The sequence below is a fragment of the Takifugu rubripes genome, chromosome 20 (genome assembly GCF_901000725.2).
Source record: "Takifugu rubripes chromosome 20, fTakRub1.2, whole genome shotgun sequence".
NCBI classification, from domain to species: Eukaryota; Metazoa; Chordata; class Actinopteri; order Tetraodontiformes; family Tetraodontidae; genus Takifugu; species Takifugu rubripes.
This window is the reverse complement of record NC_042304.1, coordinates 2,058,473-2,077,350: the sequence shown is the minus strand read 5'-3', so window position 1 is coordinate 2,077,350 and position 18,878 is coordinate 2,058,473. Positions and strand designations below refer to the sequence as shown.

The 18,878-nt window shown below is 44.0% G+C and overlaps 1 protein-coding gene across 1 annotated transcript; it reads left to right on the top strand.

The window, feature by feature from the left end:
• The first annotated feature begins 191 nt into the window (after positions 1-191).
• On the top strand, positions 192-18,685 carry trappc8 (trafficking protein particle complex subunit 8). The gene is made up of 30 exons (XM_011614408.2): positions 192-207; positions 299-462; positions 1,460-1,669; positions 2,265-2,354; positions 2,619-2,793; positions 4,552-4,705; positions 4,935-5,025; positions 5,420-5,679; positions 6,214-6,329; positions 6,427-6,577; positions 6,852-6,952; positions 8,039-8,144; positions 8,585-8,716; positions 8,893-9,117; positions 9,799-9,904; positions 10,756-10,950; positions 11,750-11,898; positions 11,985-12,053; positions 12,607-12,712; positions 12,965-13,113; positions 13,504-13,919; positions 14,075-14,231; positions 14,344-14,440; positions 15,344-15,412; positions 15,506-15,561; positions 15,639-15,839; positions 15,920-16,021; positions 16,329-16,465; positions 17,387-17,476; positions 17,571-18,685. The coding sequence occupies exons 2-30, from the start codon at positions 306-308 to the stop codon at positions 17,803-17,805; spliced, it is 4,302 nt and encodes a 1,433-aa protein (XP_011612710.2). The 5' UTR covers positions 192-207; positions 299-305; the 3' UTR covers positions 17,806-18,685.
• Positions 18,686-18,878: the final 193 nt, after the last annotated feature.

Genomic DNA, 18,878 nt, shown 5'->3' with positions numbered 1-18,878 from the left:
GATTGTTCATCAGCAAATGTCAGTGGCTTTAACAATGCACAAAGAACTCATTTTTTTATTTCTATTAAATGTGCTGTTTTCAAGTTTCCACGGGAAATAACCCGACTAATAATTCTGAATCGAACAAAATACCGGAAGCGGAAATGAGAAAGAACGGAACCGGACGTTGGCATCACCTGACCCTCTCGTTTTTATAGGAAGTGAATTGTGAGTTCAATATGGCAGTTGTCTGAAACTGGAGCATTACCTGTTTTAAGCAATGAAATAGATTGTTAGATTAAGTTTGTTTTTTGCTTAGTTCCGTCATGGCCCAGAGCTTTCAGAACGTGCAGGAGTTAATCCAAGACTCCTTTGTCCCCATGGTGGCTGTTCTGTGCAGCGAAGAAGCAGAGAGAGTTACTAACAAGAACAACCTGAATTTCGCTGAGCTGCTGAGGCCTTTTTGCCGACTAACGTCCGAAGGTAAGAACAGCAGTTCGCCTCCACTTTGGCCACCGACTGTCACTTATATGTTTCCGAGATAAGGTGTTTCACGTTAGCTCTGCGCTAACAACTTGTGATTTAGGCCGGTCAAGAAAGTAGCGGTGCTGCATTGACAGTATCCAGATAAACATCCAGGACCGCCAGGTGAAGGATGGGCGGCTGAGACCAGAAATAACTTTAATTAGATAAGCGACTGAAACGCTTTGCTTCGATGCAGAGTCCAGTACTAGTGATTAATGACAACAGCAGAACAACAAGCGTTTCAATGTCGGCAACAATCATTAAACCTGACGTGGAACTTTGGCCTAAACATTAAAGGAAAATGTAAATGTCTAAAAACTTTTTATTACTGTCAGAGGTAAACAGCGCTGCTAAAAAAAAAACTCTATAAATGATTGTATTGGGATTTGACGGCTGACACGCATACAGTTACTACAACAATTCTAATAAATTTACTGCTGCAAAATTGTTCAAATTGTGTTGTTAAACTCAATTGAAAACACTCTTTGCATTATTTTTAGACCCATTAAGCAGTGGTTTCAAATGAAGTCCAAGCAAAAATCGTGAGACAAGGTTAACCTATAAAAGGAACACTAAAGCAAAAAAGGGATTTAAACTAATTAAAAAAACAATTACGAAAATTCAACTATTTTAACAAGACTATAGTTGATCTTCTAAAACCAGAGGATTAGCTCTGGACCTATTATGAATAATTATGCAGTCACAAATGTATTATTTGTGGTAAAGTTGGACAAAAACACAGTGGAAATTCATGTTTAAAAAAAGTCCCAGTGGTTTCATGTGCAGCATATACATTTACTCTCTACATGCAGTAAAGGAAGAAACCGCAGTATTTTAAGAGCATTCTTTGCTCCTACAAATTATAACAATTGACTTCAGAGTAGTAGTGTTCATCTATTAATGATTTAGGGAAAAGAATGTGCTGTTCTTGACTTCTTTTGGCTTTTTCCTTTAGGTCACATTAGGGACCCCAACAACCAGTTACACATTGTGAAAAACCTGCGTATCTGCGTCAATAATGTGATGACAAGTTCAAGCGCACCATCTGCTACACTCAGCCAGGCTCAGTGCCGAGTTCTCCATGATGTGGTTTCATCCTGTCAGCCACATGAAGGTGCTGTGAGCAATGTGGTCACAGCTGGAGACTATGACCTCAGTGTCACTGGTAAGAATTGCTTGCAAACTTTATAAACCTGTCCTAAAATCTGATATGCCCTCTGTCTTTGCAGAGAAAGACAATTACACTCAAGACAGGAGAGTATTTGGATATAAGGTGTAAAACATAGAACAGAGGATAAGAAAATCTTGCTGGCTGACCTTTGCTGCTACAGTGGTAGTTTTTCTCATTGACAATCAAGCAGTGGTCTATAACTCTGAAGCCCAAAGGCATTAGTTGGCTGATCACACGCTGAGCTTCTGCAAACACTGAGTGTTGTTAATAATGAATCCTTTCAAGAAGATGAACAGTGTGGGGAATAACGTTCTGATTTATATAGTTTAGGGTTTCGGCTGCTCAAGTTAGGTTGTGCTCAATACTACATTTTGAATGCAGTTGTGGTTAAATGAAACGTTTAACCATCCTTCACATTTTAGCACAGTTTATGACACTGATGAGAATCTGATCAACTGGATTTTGATTGTGTTTGAGGTAGAATCCTTAAAATGATCTTGGGTGCAATAATGTGTGTTGTGCCAACTGTCAAAACCTAAAACCTGCCTTATGAAACAATGAATGTTTCCCTCTTGCTCTTTGTTTGTAGCCACCACGCCTTGGTTTGAATCCTACAGAGAGAACTTCCTAAAGTCAATGCCTGCCTCTGACCATGAATTCCTCAACCACTACCTTGCTTGTATCCTTCACATTTTAGCTGTTTACCAGCGTCATTTATTTTACGTTAAATACTTAATTGGCTTTATTCATCTAAAGTACAACTTAATATTATAATGTGGTGTTTTGCTGAAGTTACTTCTCTGCTCTAGAATTGATTTTCTAATCATCATTCATGGCATCTCAATTTAAAACACTTGAATGACATCTAATCTTTCCCTCCTTCTTGTCTTTAATTGATTGCATGTAGCTCCTGGTTATTTCCTTGACCTCCACATTTTGCCAGGTTTACTGGTCGTTTCTTCCACTGAAGCAGTACCTTTGGAGCAATTTCTCAAGCTTTCCCAAGAGCAGCACAGGATTCAGCACAGTGGAGAATACACTAATCCCAAGTGGTTTATCCCCAACACACTCAAGTACTATGTATTACTCCATGACATGAGTGAAGGGAATGAAGAAAGGTAAGTCTCCTGTCCAAACTGTCTCAGCTGTGTGTTTCAATGCTGACTGGAGGGAAAAGGCAATTAAGGCTGTGAGAGAAATGTCTTACTCTTTCATGATAATATTATCCACAGGCTATCTATAGTACAGGCTTATTCATATTAAATATCTGCATTAGGGTGCGGAATAGAAAGATCGGCGAGGGAAGTGGTCGGACAGACAAAAGGTGGAGGAGAAAACAGAGTAAAATATTAATCTCTCACTCACGTTCATCATCAGGCCCTCAGTAGTTTAGACGTACAGCAGTGTGATGATGGCTTAGAGTCTTCTGCGTCACCTCTGCATTATGGCCTATCTCAAACTCAAAGGGTGTGCCAGCCTCCTAAAGCCAAACTGGGGGAGCCTGATTGCTGATTTCTCTGGCTTCTGTTCTACTCTTAAAAGCTCTGGGAATATTAAAATAGAATCTAAGGGCAGGATGAGGCTTCTCATAGTAGCGGTTAGATTTGACAGTGTATCATTACAGTGCTCAAGGCCTTAGGAAATTACCATTAGAATTATTGCATCCTCTGTTCTGAACTGAGAAGTATGAAGTTGTGGGCCATCCAGGATTTTTTCCCTGAAAAGCTTCTTGGCTAAGTGGTTGAAAGGAGAGAACCCCCTTCCTAAGGAATGGGTTTGCAGGTGGTAGTCACAGACCATTTCCCTCTTCTTACCTTTCTGGCTTGGTCTTAGCTAGTTTAGAATCTTTCTACAGCCTTTACCAGGTAGTGCAGCTGTTCTTAATGGCCATGAGGATTGCTGTGTCTCCCATCACAGTATAAGCAGCAGGAAGGAGACACCAGGAGTTAGACCAGTACACCAGGAAAGGTGTGGGGGAGATGTTCATTGGAGGGTAACAATCCCACAGCAGGCGTTCAACAGGCCAGCCTAGTTCATGTCCTGTCACAATAGTCAGAAAGGTTGGGGTGTGAGCCTGACCTTCACACTTGGGGCCCGTGCTTGTCTGGCACTGTGCAGCCTGACTGGCTTTTGCTTGACGACACCAGTTTTGGCACATTTGCCATTTGAGCTCTTGTCCAGGTTCTGGGAGGTATATTCTTTGCTGGGCTGCAAATCTGCCACACGCAAGCAGGAGTTGTTGATGCCGACGACAGCATTGATACTGTTTGACCGGCCGCCATCAAACTGCAATTGGAGCACATCTAAAACCACCTCCATATGGCTGATGCCCTGATTTAGGTCTGGGAGAAGGTCCTCACACATTGAAAGGGGTGCATACAGGCATGTGGGGGTCACCCACTACAGTATGAGATGGCTTCAGAAAACTCACACACACTCACCCCCAAGATTTGGAGTTTTATGAACCCTCAAGCGGGTTGAAATTTGTGTTGCCTTTGATTATTCTTGTGTACAATTTGTTGTAATCAAATGATATGTTTCTTAGCTTAATTTTTCAGTCTTTGAGATCTGGAATGTTTTCAGTATTCTGTTCATTTTTTTTCCAGCAGTGTTAATGCCTTATATTGCTTGGGTGACATGTATGTATAAATACATGTATGTATAAGTAATGTGATCCCCAGAGTGTTTTAACTGTTGCACAGTTGAAGTGCCATTTGCTGACCTCATCACAAAAACCATCCAGCAGAGAGTAAAACAGGAAGTGATTCAGTCTATGAGTGCAAGGTTGATGAGATGGAAATCATGTCAAGATCTCCAAAGACTAAGCTTGAGTTCAACAAGCTTTATATTTGACCGTATTCATACTGTCTTTGCAGGGCAAATCTGTCTTATGAAGATATGAAACAGCGGTATGGTCCCCAGGGCTGCGCTCTGTTAAAAATGAACACTCGCTCCATCTCAGCTGATAATGGCGAACAGATTCCAGACCCCTGGTGTCAATACCTACACGCAAATTATCTGTCCAATCAGGTGAATATTGTTGCTCTTTGATGTGCAGGCATTCTTCATTGTTTTTCATCCACAACAGTAGTGACTTAAAGTAAGATCCACTTTTGAGTGAAGACTTTAGCTTTAGTGCTCTGATGAGGAATCGATGCAAGATCACCTGAGTTCGTTCAAGAACGCACATCAATGGTGTCATGGTCTTATGATGTTTGTTGTTTTGGTCACTTCTGTGCCTCATGTTACCCTTCTGCAGGAGGTTCTCGAGGACATTGCTCCAGCTGCCAGTCTTCCTGCTGAGAACAGTGTCAGCGTAGCTGAAGAGGACTCTCATCACTCAGGGAAGGGTCAGTGACCTTTAACATGCTGTTAGTAGCACCTCACATATACTCCCTTCTAATTAGTGTGTGTGTGTCTGTGTGTGTGTGTGTGTGTGTGTGTGTTGGTTGATACACACAAGTGTGGTTTAGTTACCGGTAACACTGCTGTAGTTTCTCCCTTGTTAAGTCTTCCCTTTATTTATTTGAGAATGTTGCTTCAGACCTGTGGAACGGCTAATTTCTCTCACAGTTCCACCTTCTACCACCTTCTTCTTGTTCAGGCACTCAGCAGACCTCTCTTCTCTTCCCTCCCTGCTGTCAGATTACTGTCTTTACTCATCTCTTTTAGGATTGTTTGTTTGCTTGTAGAAACTCAGAAACATGAATCCAGCCAACAGTTATATTGTGAGTTTCCTTCTAGATGGTGTCTGCAACAACAGGGAGATCAGCCCTCTGAAACTGGACACTTTGAGTAGTTTGGGCAGCCTGCACAGCGTCAGTACCGCCACTGATGGAATGAATGATGCAAAAGGACTGGAAACCAGGGTAGGAGGACCAAGGAGCCACGGAGTGTGCCTGACCTTAAATGACCACGAGCACATCAGGCAGTTCATTCAGGAGTTCACCTTCAGAGGCCTGTTACCTCACATTGAGAAGAACATCAGGCAGCTCAATGACCAGGTACTGCTCACTTTGCATAATCTAACAGCTGTGGATGTCCACTTTATCAGACACTTTAGTCATGGCATGAACTAAAACACTCAGATCTACTGTTTTCCCACCTAAAAAAGGTTTTCAAATAAACAAAGAGAAGCCTTTCAGCTTAATTCCCAGTGATCCAGCGCTGTTGCTCTGTGAAGCTGGAGCCAGATGTTGGATCCAAATCAGGGTTCATTCATCGTCAGATTTCAATCTTCCTACGAGTATTTGACATCATAGAATCTATCTTCCCATGCACGCGCGTGTGTGTGGGTGGGTGTGTGTAAAATGTGTAATAACAATCAATCCATTAATCTTTATTTATATAGCATCTGTCACAATCAACATTGTTTCTAACAGATGTTGCAGTTGTAGATGAAAAAGAAATCAACTGCATATGCTTCAGATAACCTCACCATTCTATTTTAGTAACAGCCTGACTGGTGCACGTGTTTGTTGTGGCTGCAGCAGTGTAATTCCAGCTGCCACACTCATCATATGCTGCTCTACCCACAGCTGATCTCCAGGAAAGGTTTGAGTCGCTCTCTGTTCACCGCAACCAAAAAGTGGTTTGGTGGAAGCAAAGCCCCAGAGAAGAGCATCAGTGAACCAAAGAGCACGTGTGGCCTTTTGTAAGCACTACTCACACCTGCTGCATGAGACATTGACCCACCACTGGTCTACCCCACACAGACTGTGGTGACCTGATTTTCACATCCCTGATGACAGGTACCCACCAGAGGCCCCGGAGCTGCAGATTAGGAAGATGGCTGACCTGTGTTTCCTTGTTCAGCACTATGAACTAGCCTACAGCTGCTATCATACCGCCAAGAAAGACTTTTTGTCGGATCAGGCCATGCTGTACGCTGCAGGAGCTCTGGTAGGAACACGCTCGTCTGTCCCCCCCCATCACGACCAGATGTGGACTATTCATTCCACATGTTGCAAATGATAAAATCTATCCAAAAAAATGTGAATTTCAAGGGTGAGAAGTTGATGCTGCATAAGGAATTGTGGAAGTAATCCCACGAAATATAGTGACATATTTGGACATATTTAATACAAATGAATATAGTGACTGAAAAAGCAAGCCTTAAATAAACCTTCATGCTTGATTGCTTCATCCATGCTGTTGTGTGCTCTGCTCTATCTAGGAAATGGCTGCTGTGGCAGCTTTCCTGCAGGCTGGAGCTGCCAGACCTTATCCAACACATTACATGGACACGGCCATACAGACCTACAGAGACACCTGCAAGTACGAACATAACAAAGACACCTTCTGTGGACTCTGAAGGGTTAGATACGCGCTTGTGTCAGTCGGAACAGTTGAAAATTCACTTTGTCCCCACATTCTAAGAAGAACTTAGAATTCCTCCGTCTTAAGGGTTTTATTAGAATTTTCCCTCTTTACGATAAAAGTGATTCACAGAGCATGTGAGGCCTTAAGATGCTCCTGAGGTGGAAACCTTGAGGAAGCCTCAGAGTCTTAAACAGAAGATGGAGGAAGGACAGAGGAAGTACTGATGTTCTCTGAATATGGAGGTTCCTTTTATTGAGTTTGCAGGGTTGACATTTGTGGCATTTTCCATTTTTTTTGTTTTTCTCTTTTCTTTTTTGGTACAACTGGCATAATAATGAGCTCCTTTCCTGGTTGTATTTTGTTTATATTGGAAATCTTATTTGTTGCGAAGGGTTCGGTAAATGCATGTGTGCGTGATAGGAGGCAATGGGTTCGAATTGATTCGTAATTTCCCTCCTAAAACTCTTTGTTCTGTTTCAGCAGCAGCTCTGCTCTTCTCTCAGATCGGCTTTCATTTTCTTTTCTCATTTCATTGGTTCTTTTTGTTATTCTCTAAAATAAATGTGCCAGTAATCATCCATGCTCACAGCTGAGCCTGCGTCCCTTATTAATATCCCATAATCTATGGGGGGACAATTACCAGCATGTACTGCAATGAAACAACAATGATAAACAAAACAATATAATCATGGTGATGACAGAGTTCCTAATAAATGTTCTATGATGGATGATCTTACTGCCCTTTCATCAGCAGGAGTGTGTTTGTTTCTGTAATATCACAGTTTTTACAAGACCTTGTTACCTAGCAATGGGGGTCAACCGCACCACCTCACTAAGATCAAAGTTTCTAGCTTCTCTTTGTTCAGAGTTGCTCTCAGAAACTTCCTAAGTCAGTCAGCTGAGACTCCATGTTGGTAATATTTGGGCTGAATTAGAGACTGTGTGAGGTCTCTGAGTCAATGTGCTCCTGCACTGCTTACAAAGAAAGAAAATATCAGTTGTGTTTTATGTGTCTGTCCCGTCTCCTTTGGTCCACGGCAGGAACATGGTGCTGGCTGAGCGCTGCGCTTTACTGAGTGCTGAAATACTGAAGAGTCAGGGGAAATATTCAGACACTGCTACGCTCCTCATCAAAATGACGAGTGAGGTGAGAAACATTTTCACTCCAGTCGTTTGCTCCATTTACTCCAGCTGCACTATTGTTACTGTTAATCAGGATTCTTGTTAACATCCCAGCTGTTAAATTTGGTGTTGAAAACTTGAAACTAAAATCTGAGAAATTGGCATGATTTTATACCAGGGGATGATTTTATATCAGTGGCGTCCTTCAGGGCGCAGTTGTAGGACCACTAATACTTAGTATTCAGATAAATCTGGAAAGGGCCTTCTGGCTACTCTATACTCTCAAGATGATATTTAAAGACTATTAAAGACTGACAAGAACCACATTGTATAATGTGCAATAATTTAATTTTAATGAATGGTGGTGTTAAGTGTAGTAAATAGACTCTGTTTCTCCCAGCAGCAGTAGCTTGACATACTAACCAACTTCTGGGATGGTTGCCTTTATCTGTGTCTGACCCGCAGGACTCGGACCTGCGTAGTGCTCTGCTGCTGGAACAAGCTGCCCATTGCTTTATTCATATGCGTAACCCCATGGTGCGCAAGTTTGCTTTCCACATGATCCTGGCTGGTCACCGTTACAGCAAAGCAGGACAGGTAAGACTGGCTGTCATGTGCGGCTAAACTGTTCACACGCTATTTGAAGGTCTAAGATTTTCTCCATCACATTAGTAGTCATTAACATCCTGATTGTTGTATTTTTAAAAGTTACTGACCTTTGTATCCATTTTAATTTAATTTTCTCATCTTCTCTCCAATGTTTTTCCATTTAGCGGAGGCATGCGCTGCGCTGTTACTGCCAAGCCATGCAGGTATACAAAGAGCGGGACTGGTCTTTGGCCGAGGACCATATCAACTTCACAATTGGTCGGCAGTCGTTTACTCTTGGCCAACCAGAGAACGCTCTACTGGCTTTCCGACAGATCCTGACCAATGAAAGCAGGCAGACTGCCACACAGCAGGCTGCTTTTCTCAGAGAGTATCTCTATGTTTCCAAGGTAATTACACAATGGACAAACTTATCTGACCTAATTTGTAGACAGTGAAATTCTAATATTCTGACATCAGCACTGACACAGCCCATGTACCACCTTTACTTGAAACAATATTCCTGCTGGCTTTATCCTCATCAGCAGGATAATAAACCTGCCGCGACATAAAAGGGGTTCGTCAACACTTTGATGAGAAAAACCAGTTTAAAGTGTTTGCTTGCCCTCCAGACCCCCCCCCCCCCATCCTGGGGGTTGTGCTGGACCCACACAAATGGAAAAACCTGCCCGGCAACTTACAGGACATAAAGAACATTGTGGTGCCAGATACCACAGGCAGGGGCTGTTTTGCCAGGAGTGGGGAGGGGGGCACACAACAGTAGGCAGGTGTTCAGGATGTGTAGCATGAACGATGTAGGGAATGATGGATTAATTTGGTTGATTAAAAAATGGCACCCTTAATTCATCCAGGGTAGGGGCGCAATAAAGGGGGGTAGGCTGGTATAGAATCATATAAACTATGAAATATTGTAAATGTTGCAACTGAGACATCACATGTTAGTGATAACATCAATGTTAGTTCGGTGTTGGGCAGACTCCATACTGATCCAGGCGTGTATTTATATATGGATCAGTTATTCCAGACATCGTCTCCATAAATACGATAAAAATGGTCTGTGTGTTTTTCAGAGTTTGCTAGAAACCAACGATGTCTGCTGCCCCCAGCTGCCTCTTCCCTGCATCAGCAGTGCGGCTACCAGAGTCTACTTTGGACATCAACGCTGCCAAGCAGAAGGTGAAGTATTTATCTTTTTTTTTCTTTTTTTTTTTTTTACAAACCTTTATTAAAAAAAAAATTGTTTGACAGTAAAATGCATGCAATGACATTCCAAATATATGGGTCGACCGAGTGAGGGTTTAACGTTACTAATATTAAAAAGCACAGTGCGAAAAAATATAAACAGTATTTCAGTGTTGCTAAAAAACCCTGAATGCTGCTAAGTTCCATCAAACCAGCAGATGGAATAATAGACAAAAAAACCCCAAGATGGAACCTGTCTACCGGTGAAGCTTTTTCAGATGTAGATGAGTCTAAAGTGTATATTCATCTGTCTAAATCCCCTCCTGCATTTTTAATGATGGTCAGAGGAACTGAACATATTGAACCATCATTTTTCTGTTCTTTCGCCTTAATTCGTGTTGTTCTCATGTTTGTAATAGAACTTGAAGTCCTGACTTTTTAAAAGATCTATGGAAATGAAGATTATTATTCTCTATTTTACAGACTTTTCCTACACAAAATGTGTTCCTTTATTCTTCAATGCTAATGGTCAGAAATAATCCTTGTTCTTAACCAACTATTTAGCAGGTTTCTTCAAGGGGTAAAGTTTGGAACGTGCTTGTTTCCAAGAATTTTAGAATCAAATCCATTTGGAGGACAAGTTACCTTAAGTGCTTTTAAACATTAGACTATATTCATCCTATAGTTGAGCCTGTCAATCACAGCCTACTTTGGCAATTGCAAGGCTCACCATAGCCCCAGCCCAGTCAGCAAACTGGCGCATCGGGAACGGGAGGGTCAAAGGTTGCAGTATAGTATCAGCTGTAGTAATAGTAGTATTGACTGTAGTGTTCTCAATTTTTCAGGGGAGAAGCAGGCAGCCACTCATGTGTCACTCGATCAGGAGTATGATGCGGATTCGGCAGCCATATGGCACCGCCTGGAGGAGCAGCTGGTGGCTGCCGCTAACCGAGGTGTCATCCCAGTAAACTTCCAGCCCACCCAGTACTGCCTCAACAGCCAGACGCAGAATTTGCGCCAACCATTGGCTGTGATGGAGGGTAAGATGACCTCAGTAGGCACATTAGAACTGTAATGGTCGCATCAGGACTAATACGGTCACTCAGACTGGAAACTAGCAGGTGCTACATTCAGAATCTCGCTATATCCAGAGTTGTGGAGTAACCAGACTCTAGACGTACTTCGTCTGCCTTCATCAAGCTATTGTGATGCAGTTAGGTGCTGATGAATACACTGTGAGCAAAGACAAACTGCACAAACGACATAACTGATGCACTCGGCCAACATTCCAATCACTGATAACAAGAAGAGGGAAAACTCCAAAACACATACTGTCAATAAATTATAATATCATCACATCTTTGGTTCTTTGCAGCAGTTTAGTAAGTAACACAAACCTACACCCCATTAAAATGGCATTTATTGATAACCTCCGTGTTGAAGCACATTGTTGGACTGTAAGTGAAGGTTCAGATGGACGGTGAGCTTGCTGGAGCTCTTGGCTGAGTTTGGGGTTGAGCAGAACAGCTGACCAGAGCTCTCAAAGATCTCATAATCCAGTGGAGCTCGTGACTCGTGCACCCCCGTTGAACTGTACGTTAACTTTGTCATAACATTAGGACGCTGATTATCTCTCCATTATAACACCTGTCATCTATCACACAACAATTAAAAAGAAAACATACACAGGAAATAAACCAATCAGTGTATTGGGCAGAATTCTTTAAAACGATCCATTGAAAACATTTTAATCAAATTTAATCTCACCAGCTAATAAATACCCCATACATCTGCACTGCGGCTCCATATTGATCAGCTCTGTTTGTGTCATCTTTGCAGAGCCGATTATAGTGGAAGTGACATTCAGGAACCCTCTGAAGGTTTCTCTGGCCTTATCCAACCTTTCTCTCCTCTGGAGCTTTTCTCAAGACGATGCACCTAAACCGGAGGAGCCGCCCATTACTAATGAGGAAGAGCTTGCTCCAGGAGTGGGTCACCAGCGCAGATCTCATGCCTTTGAAAAGCTGATCAAGGATTTGATGCTTTCACATCTGCTCTTTTTCTGATTTTTCAGAAGAACGATGACGTCATTACTACTGAGGTCATTCAGGAATTTCCTATCGGTCCAGATGAGACAAAAATGGTACAGTGAGTCAAGGAAGCTGCGGAAAATTGACCATTATGGTTGTCAAGTGTCATTAGATGGGCAGGAATGGTATTTGATGCTATCACTGGAAGACGGACACAAAAAGTGTCAAGAAATATAGAAAGATCTGAAGGTCCTAGTGATTAAAGTGTGTTTAAAGCTCACAGGATGTGCAGCATCTTTTATCTCAGGAGGGCCACAAAAAAGGCATGTTGATGCTTAACCTTAAAGGAAGCGCTGCACTACGGTCAGTTTATTATAGAATTAGGATAGTAAGACTTTAATGCAGAAATGGTGACACCTAGGAATATTCGCATCTCTGGCATGAAGGCGATTAATGGTTATAACCTCCGCTTGGTTAGAATGATAACAGATCTGATTGCGGACATTATTATGTGAAATTACAGCCATGTTCACTCGTGGTGGTTCTAGTTCAGCTTCTATTGAGTTAATATCAAGCTTATTTAAATTCTACATTTTTCACTATGTAAATAACCTTGATATCAAGCTCAATTAAGATCTTCCTTGCTGACTTTGTTTCTGTCATCAGGCCCGACTCCAGCTGTTACCACACAAACCTGGCAGGCTGAATATTGTAGGGGTGGTCTACGACCTCGCTGCAGACCCCAGGACTGACAAGGCTCCCAGCACTGATGGTAACACATAGACACACACACACCAACTTTCCCTTTAAGCATTAACATTATTTAAGACGGTCAGTTCAAACCAGCATTTTGGTGTTTCTGCTCTACCTAAAGGCAGTAGCAAGTTAGCCGTATCTGGTTTTCATATCCTTAAAATCATACACATTAGGTTTTATGCAAACAGTCAGTTTTATGTGGCAGTGTAAATGATTTGTTCCTTAAAAAGTAGCCGTTAAATCATGTTTCTCATTCTCAACAAACAAGACGTGGAAGTGACAGTGGTCCGTGGCAAGCAGGACCTCAGGATCCAAGGGCCGCGACTTAACCAGACTAAGGAGGATAAAATGATGGTGCGGCGAGGTCTCGATCAACGGCTCAGTCCCATCATCACACCCCCTATGCCCCTCATGGAGGTAAGACTTGCAAGGCCTTAAAACGAACCCCCTCTCTACATTCATGTCTGATATCTCCAGATCAATCCATACTGGTCCATCCGTATATAATCATCACACCACTCCTACTACGACTCCCACATTGCACTGCAGCACATATACGTGCATGTATTTAATGTCCTCTAATAACAACTACCTGCTTCATTTAAACTGTGTGCCTTATATAACACAAGAGTTCAATCGAAGTGAATCATTGTAGATGTGAAAAAACTTTTGAGGTCTTTTGTAGTTTCATGTGTTTTCTTTACATCATTTCTCTGGAGTAATGTACAGATAGTTGGCCCACAATGCTGTGGGACCACTTGTGTGTGCAGCTACCAGGTGCCCTTTGACGCTGTGTTTGTGTCCCAGGTTTTCTTTCTCAAGTTTCCCACCGCTCTGCTTTGTGGGGAGATCAGGAAGGCTTATGTGGAGTTCTATAACGTCAGTGGCGTGGCGTTGTGTGGCCTGCGAGTTGTGTCAACACACCCAGATTTCTTCACATTTGGCAGCCAGTCCACCTGCCGCTCGCCCCTCAGCCCCACCTCTGAAAACAGCTCCGCCTACAAGACTTTGACGAGGGCTGAGGCGTCCCAGACGTCTGTTCCAGCTGACCATTTCAGCCAACCATCCACTGTGGTGGAGATCCCAATAGAAGGCAGCACGCTGGGGCCAGGAGAGTCCACCCAGCTACCATTCTGGCTCAGAGGACCAGACCAGGAGGGAGTCCATGAAATCCATTTTCTCTTCTATTACCAGAATCTAGACCAAGTGAGCAAAAGGAGCAGGTGAGAAGTTTTTAGGTTTGTGACTGAATTAGTGTTGACTGTCGCATCACTTCCTCACTTTATGTATGAGATGACGTAGAAGGTCTGAAAAAAAGGGTTAAATCTAAACTGCTGCTGATTGTTTATTTCTCCGTGTCCACATGCTTCACCTGAAGTCACCGGGTGTTGCGTCACACCGTTTTCATCTGCACCAGCCGCTCCCTCAGCGTGCGCGCGTCCGCCTGCGTGAGCAACGTTCCTCAGCAGCAGCTGGTGGAGGATGGAAGCACCGGGGGGATGTTGATCTTTGTGGATGTGGAGAACCTCAATGTGGTGAGCCAGCCGTGCACAGTCCGACAGGCTGCTGAGAGGCTCCCTGCTGCCACAGCTCTGCTGCAGCTCACCCTCTCCTCTCCTCTCTCCTCTCTCCTCTCTCCTCTCCTAGAGTGACACAACAGTGCGGGAATTCCACATCATGCAGATTTCCAGCAGCAGCCAAAACTGGTGCCTGTGTAAGTGCATCAATCCAGCCAGGGAGGAAGGTGGGTCTGATACACCACTGGGTTATACAGCACTGTATGTATATGTATGTCCTACTGTACTAGTGTTTAGTATATGCTATATGAGCAGCAGCCCTGGGTGACTGAGGCATGTGTTGATATAGACGAGTTGTTCTGAAGCCTCTCGCAGCAGCCTGTCAGCAGCTCATGGAAACCATGGAGACCAAACACCTCGTGACTGAGTCACTCTTCTGAAATACCATCCATCCATCTATCCATCCACCCACTCATCCATCTATCATCCATCCACCCACTCATCCATCCATGCATCCACCCATCCACCCACTCATCCATCTATCATCCATCCACCCACTCATCCATCCATGCATCCACCCATCCACCCACTCATCCATCTATCATCCATCCATGCATCCACCCATCCACCCACTCATCCATCCATGCATCCACCCATCCACCCACTCATCCATCTATCATCCATCCATGCATCCACCCATCCACCCACTCATCCATCTATCATCCATCCATCGACCCATCCACCCAGTCATCCATCCACCCACCACTCATTCATCCATCCATCCATCGACCCACCCACTCATCCATCCATGCATCCAACCACCCATCCATCCATCCATCCACCCACTCATCCATCTATCATCCATCCACCCACTCATCCATCCACCCATCCATCCATGCATCCAACCACCCACCCACTCATCCATCCTCCGCTGCTCTTTAACATCGTAGGTTTGTGAGTCGGGGTCTTTTCCAACCTCCTGCTCTCATTACTCAGGGGTCCTCTCTGTAGATCACTTTAGATCCGTCTGATCTTCCTTCAGTAAAGGAGAAAACGGTTCTGTTGGAGGTTGTGCTGCGTTGGGCAGGGTCTTAGAATAAGATTCAATTTCCTGCTTCTGCTTTTTCCAGATTGTAAACTGGGAAGCCAAGAAAGAGCCAAGTTGTGTTTCAAGGCCACTCGTTGCAAACAGCACTCGGGTAACTTTTATGTTTACAAAAGACAAAAACCAGTTTACCTTCTGTGGTCACAGGACTGTGGATTCATCTTCTTTCTTACCTTTTTTCTTTCAGCCAACAAGGATGTTGAAAAGTTGACATTTGCAGACCTGAATCTTGGCAGAGAAAGGGTAACTCCTAGCAGTGCCTACGCAGGATTTCTGTGGATTCCTCAATATATCCTTGATCATTTTGCTGTTGTGTGCAGATTATCAGTTCTTCCACCCCCTGTGGAGAGTTCTTCTCTTGGAGTCATCACATCCTAAAGTCTCAGCAGCGAGCGACTGTGGCCCCGTCGGGCAGCAGGACCCAACCTTGGTCTGCTGCTGCTGAGGGAGGCTCCTGTGATCTCGCCAACATCGTCAAACAGTCTAATGAGCTTGATCTCAACATCATCATCATCTGGAAGGTAAAGGCACCTTTACAGGATACCAAACCAAACACGCACACAGGACCTCTGTTACCATTTTGTGATGCGTGTCCATGCAGGCCTACGTCATCGAAGACAACAAACAGCTGATCCTCGAGGGCCAGCTCCATGTGGCCCTGCAGACCATCGGCAAAGAGGCCACGTCCCTGAAGAGCAGAGAGGTGCAGCAGCGGTTCCATGAACATCTCTGACATCACAATGAATCAGTCCAACTCATATTGGCACACCTAGAAAAGCTCTTCAGAGCTCTATCGAGTCATTCGTTGTCAGCTCTCTTCTGTCGAATGTGCCAGCAGGATTGTGATCTGTGATTTCCTTCATTTATTTTGAGTTCCATTCACTGGTTTGCAGACTCCCCACAAACTGCTGGTGACAGTAGGCTTCTGATGATTTGACCAATCCCTCCACACCAAACCTGAGGGAACTGCAGCTTCTACTTAATCAGTTTTCTTTCCATTTGTGTTGCAGGAAGCTCAGGAAATGCAGCTGCTTAAGTTTAAATCCGAGCTGTCGCCTCCCGTTGTTCCCTCCACAGAACTTTCCCAGCTGGTTAAAATCAGCCTGCACCACCCAGAGACCTACACACACCACTTTGTCCAGAACAGGTGGGATACACTCGCTCATGGAGGACTTCCAAACAAGATACTCTCATGACCAGTTGCCCTCATGCATTTGTGTAAACCATGTCTTCATGAAGTCAGTGGCTGCAGTTGTTCTTGGTGTGTGTTGTGGGCGTGTGTTGTGTGTGCTGTGAGCGTGTTGTGAGTGTGTGCTCTAAGCGTGTGTGGGCCTGTGTTGTGAGCGTTTGTTGTGGGTGTGTGTTGTGAGTGTTGCTTCATTTCAGCTTTTGTTAGACTATTTCGGAGCCCCCCCCCCCCCAGGATTAGGGTTAAACTGGACATGTGAATTTTCTTGATTGGGTTAAATGCTGGAAAAGAAACGAGTCAAACGTGAGACTGTTCCCACAGATGTTCCTTGCTGACTTTAACACTAAAGAAAATGGGCGTAAAAATGAGCCGACTAATGAACGTGATGTTCCTAAAGGGATGTGAGGCAGCAGATAAGGTGTCGTATGTTTCTGTCAGACCTTCTGAGCATTTTGCTGCCTGCTCCACTATGGCCTCTCCCATAGACCCCAGAAATTCGAGGCCTCAAACAAATCCTCCAGGGGCACCTTTGCACACAAGGACACTGAGGTTTGAAGTGTTGGGTCTAGACCCCAAATATCCAGAAAGCGATGAAGATGGGGGGCTTCTCACCGTCTCTTCCTGGCATTTACTGGTGAAATCAGCCAAGAACACTGCAGAAGAGCAGCTGAAGAGCTGCTAAGTTGCTAATTGGGTTAGCATTCAGTCAGAGTAAACCTTAATCTCCATTAATCATTGGATGCTTTTTAAAGTGCGTTTTGAAATGGTTTTGTGTGTTTTGAAGTGTTGAAAGTACATCTGCAACATTGAGTGCGGAACTCCATGTGATACATTGAGACAAAGGCGACCTGCAGAGCTGACACACTGTTCTCTCTCTAGTCTTTGTGTGGTGCCTGTGACTCTCACACTGTCCAATTGCGCCATGGCTAAAATGGATGTCATGGTTGACCTACAACACAAGCCCACCAGGTTAGTTTGTTCAGGGAGGGAGACCTGCCACCTCCTGACCCCCATAGTTGGATCAACATGCTGGAATGTTCTCATCTGTCTGTGTTGTGTTCAGCCCAGAGTCTCCAGATGCGCCCAGTTCCTTTACCTGGGTGGGTCAGAGCCAGTACAGGCTGCACCTGCAGCCTGAGGAAGTGGTGTGTCTCACGCTGCGAGCCTGTTTCCTCCAGCCCGGGGTCTACAACCTAAATACACCCAGAGTGTTTGCTCGGCCCACTGAGCAGGCCGCCATGTGTGAGAACAACCAGCAGATGGCGACTCCAGCGCTCATCATCATCAACAAGGCTTGAGTGAGCGTGCGAGAGGACACGGAGACACCACCGAGACACCTCCCACCCACCACCACTACTATCTTCAGCTGGTACTGGCCATTTGGGAAAGTGGAAGCAGCTGATCATTCTCTGGGCCTTGTGACACATCGTCCAAATAAACAGGACTTCCTTCCTCGAAAAGGGCCTCAATCAGCTTATGCATTTAAAGCGCCGCCTCCCGTCCTCCTTCACATATCCCATCGCCACCATCTCCAATTCACACCTGGCTTTGGATAAGGAAAGCGAGGTCATCTGTCATCTCCTCTAATAAAGCCTTAAAAGTCAGAGGCAAAGCTGTGGACAAATGTGGTCATATTAAAGTAGTCATGTGACAGAGGCCTCTTTGGTGCTGTAATAGACTAACTTATGCAGTACTATAACCTTTCATCATATGCTTGAGTTCATTATTTACGGAGGGGTAGTTGACAGCCCACCAAGTACAAGAGGAGGATATCTGCCCCAAACATGCTCCACGTGGAAACGCTTGGTTTCCTGCTGTCCAAGCTTGCGTTTACCTCCATGTTTTGGTCAGTCTCTTTTATGTTTCATTTGATAGTTTTATGAAATATAGCTAATGTATTTATGATAAATTTGATGTAAATGGGAAGTAAATATGAATGATGCTGTGTACACTGTGGAAAAAAGATCTGAAATTGTACAATTGTAAAATGTAGGAAAAAACTAGTGCAGTGGGGAATCCTAACATTAATTTTAATGTATAAAAGTTGTGTGAAAACCCGTAATTAACGTGTGCAAATTACATGGAAGGACGTCATGTTTTTCAGTTTTATAAAGTATCGTGCTAATATCTGAGAAAATGAACTAATGGATAAATAACATCTGATTTGAGATCAGTTAACATGTCTGAGTGTGGTTCCTAAATGTCAGAATGAGCTCAGCCTTTAGTCTGTTCATACCCTGGAGGAGCCAGGTCCCTCAGCTGGACTGGACGGGCAGAGGCCCCCCCAGCAGAGCTGCACAAGGTGGAGCCAGAATCTAGGCCTCTGCCCCCTCCCCCTGTCCAGAGGAGCCGAAGATGCTCCTTTCATCCA

Bases quoted from the DNA above. Each gene is read 5' to 3' on its own strand.
- trappc8 (XM_011614408.2), top strand. From the start codon at position 306: ATGGCCCAGAGCTTTCAGAACGTGCAGGAGTTAATCCAAGACTCCTTT. The intron at 1,670-2,264 runs GTAAGAATTGCT...CTTTGTTTGTAG, and splicing joins CTATGACCTCAGTGTCACTG to CCACCACGCCTTGGTTTGAA. The intron at 13,920-14,074 runs GTGAGAAGTTTT...CTTCACCTGAAG, and splicing joins CAAGTGAGCAAAAGGAGCAG to TCACCGGGTGTTGCGTCACA.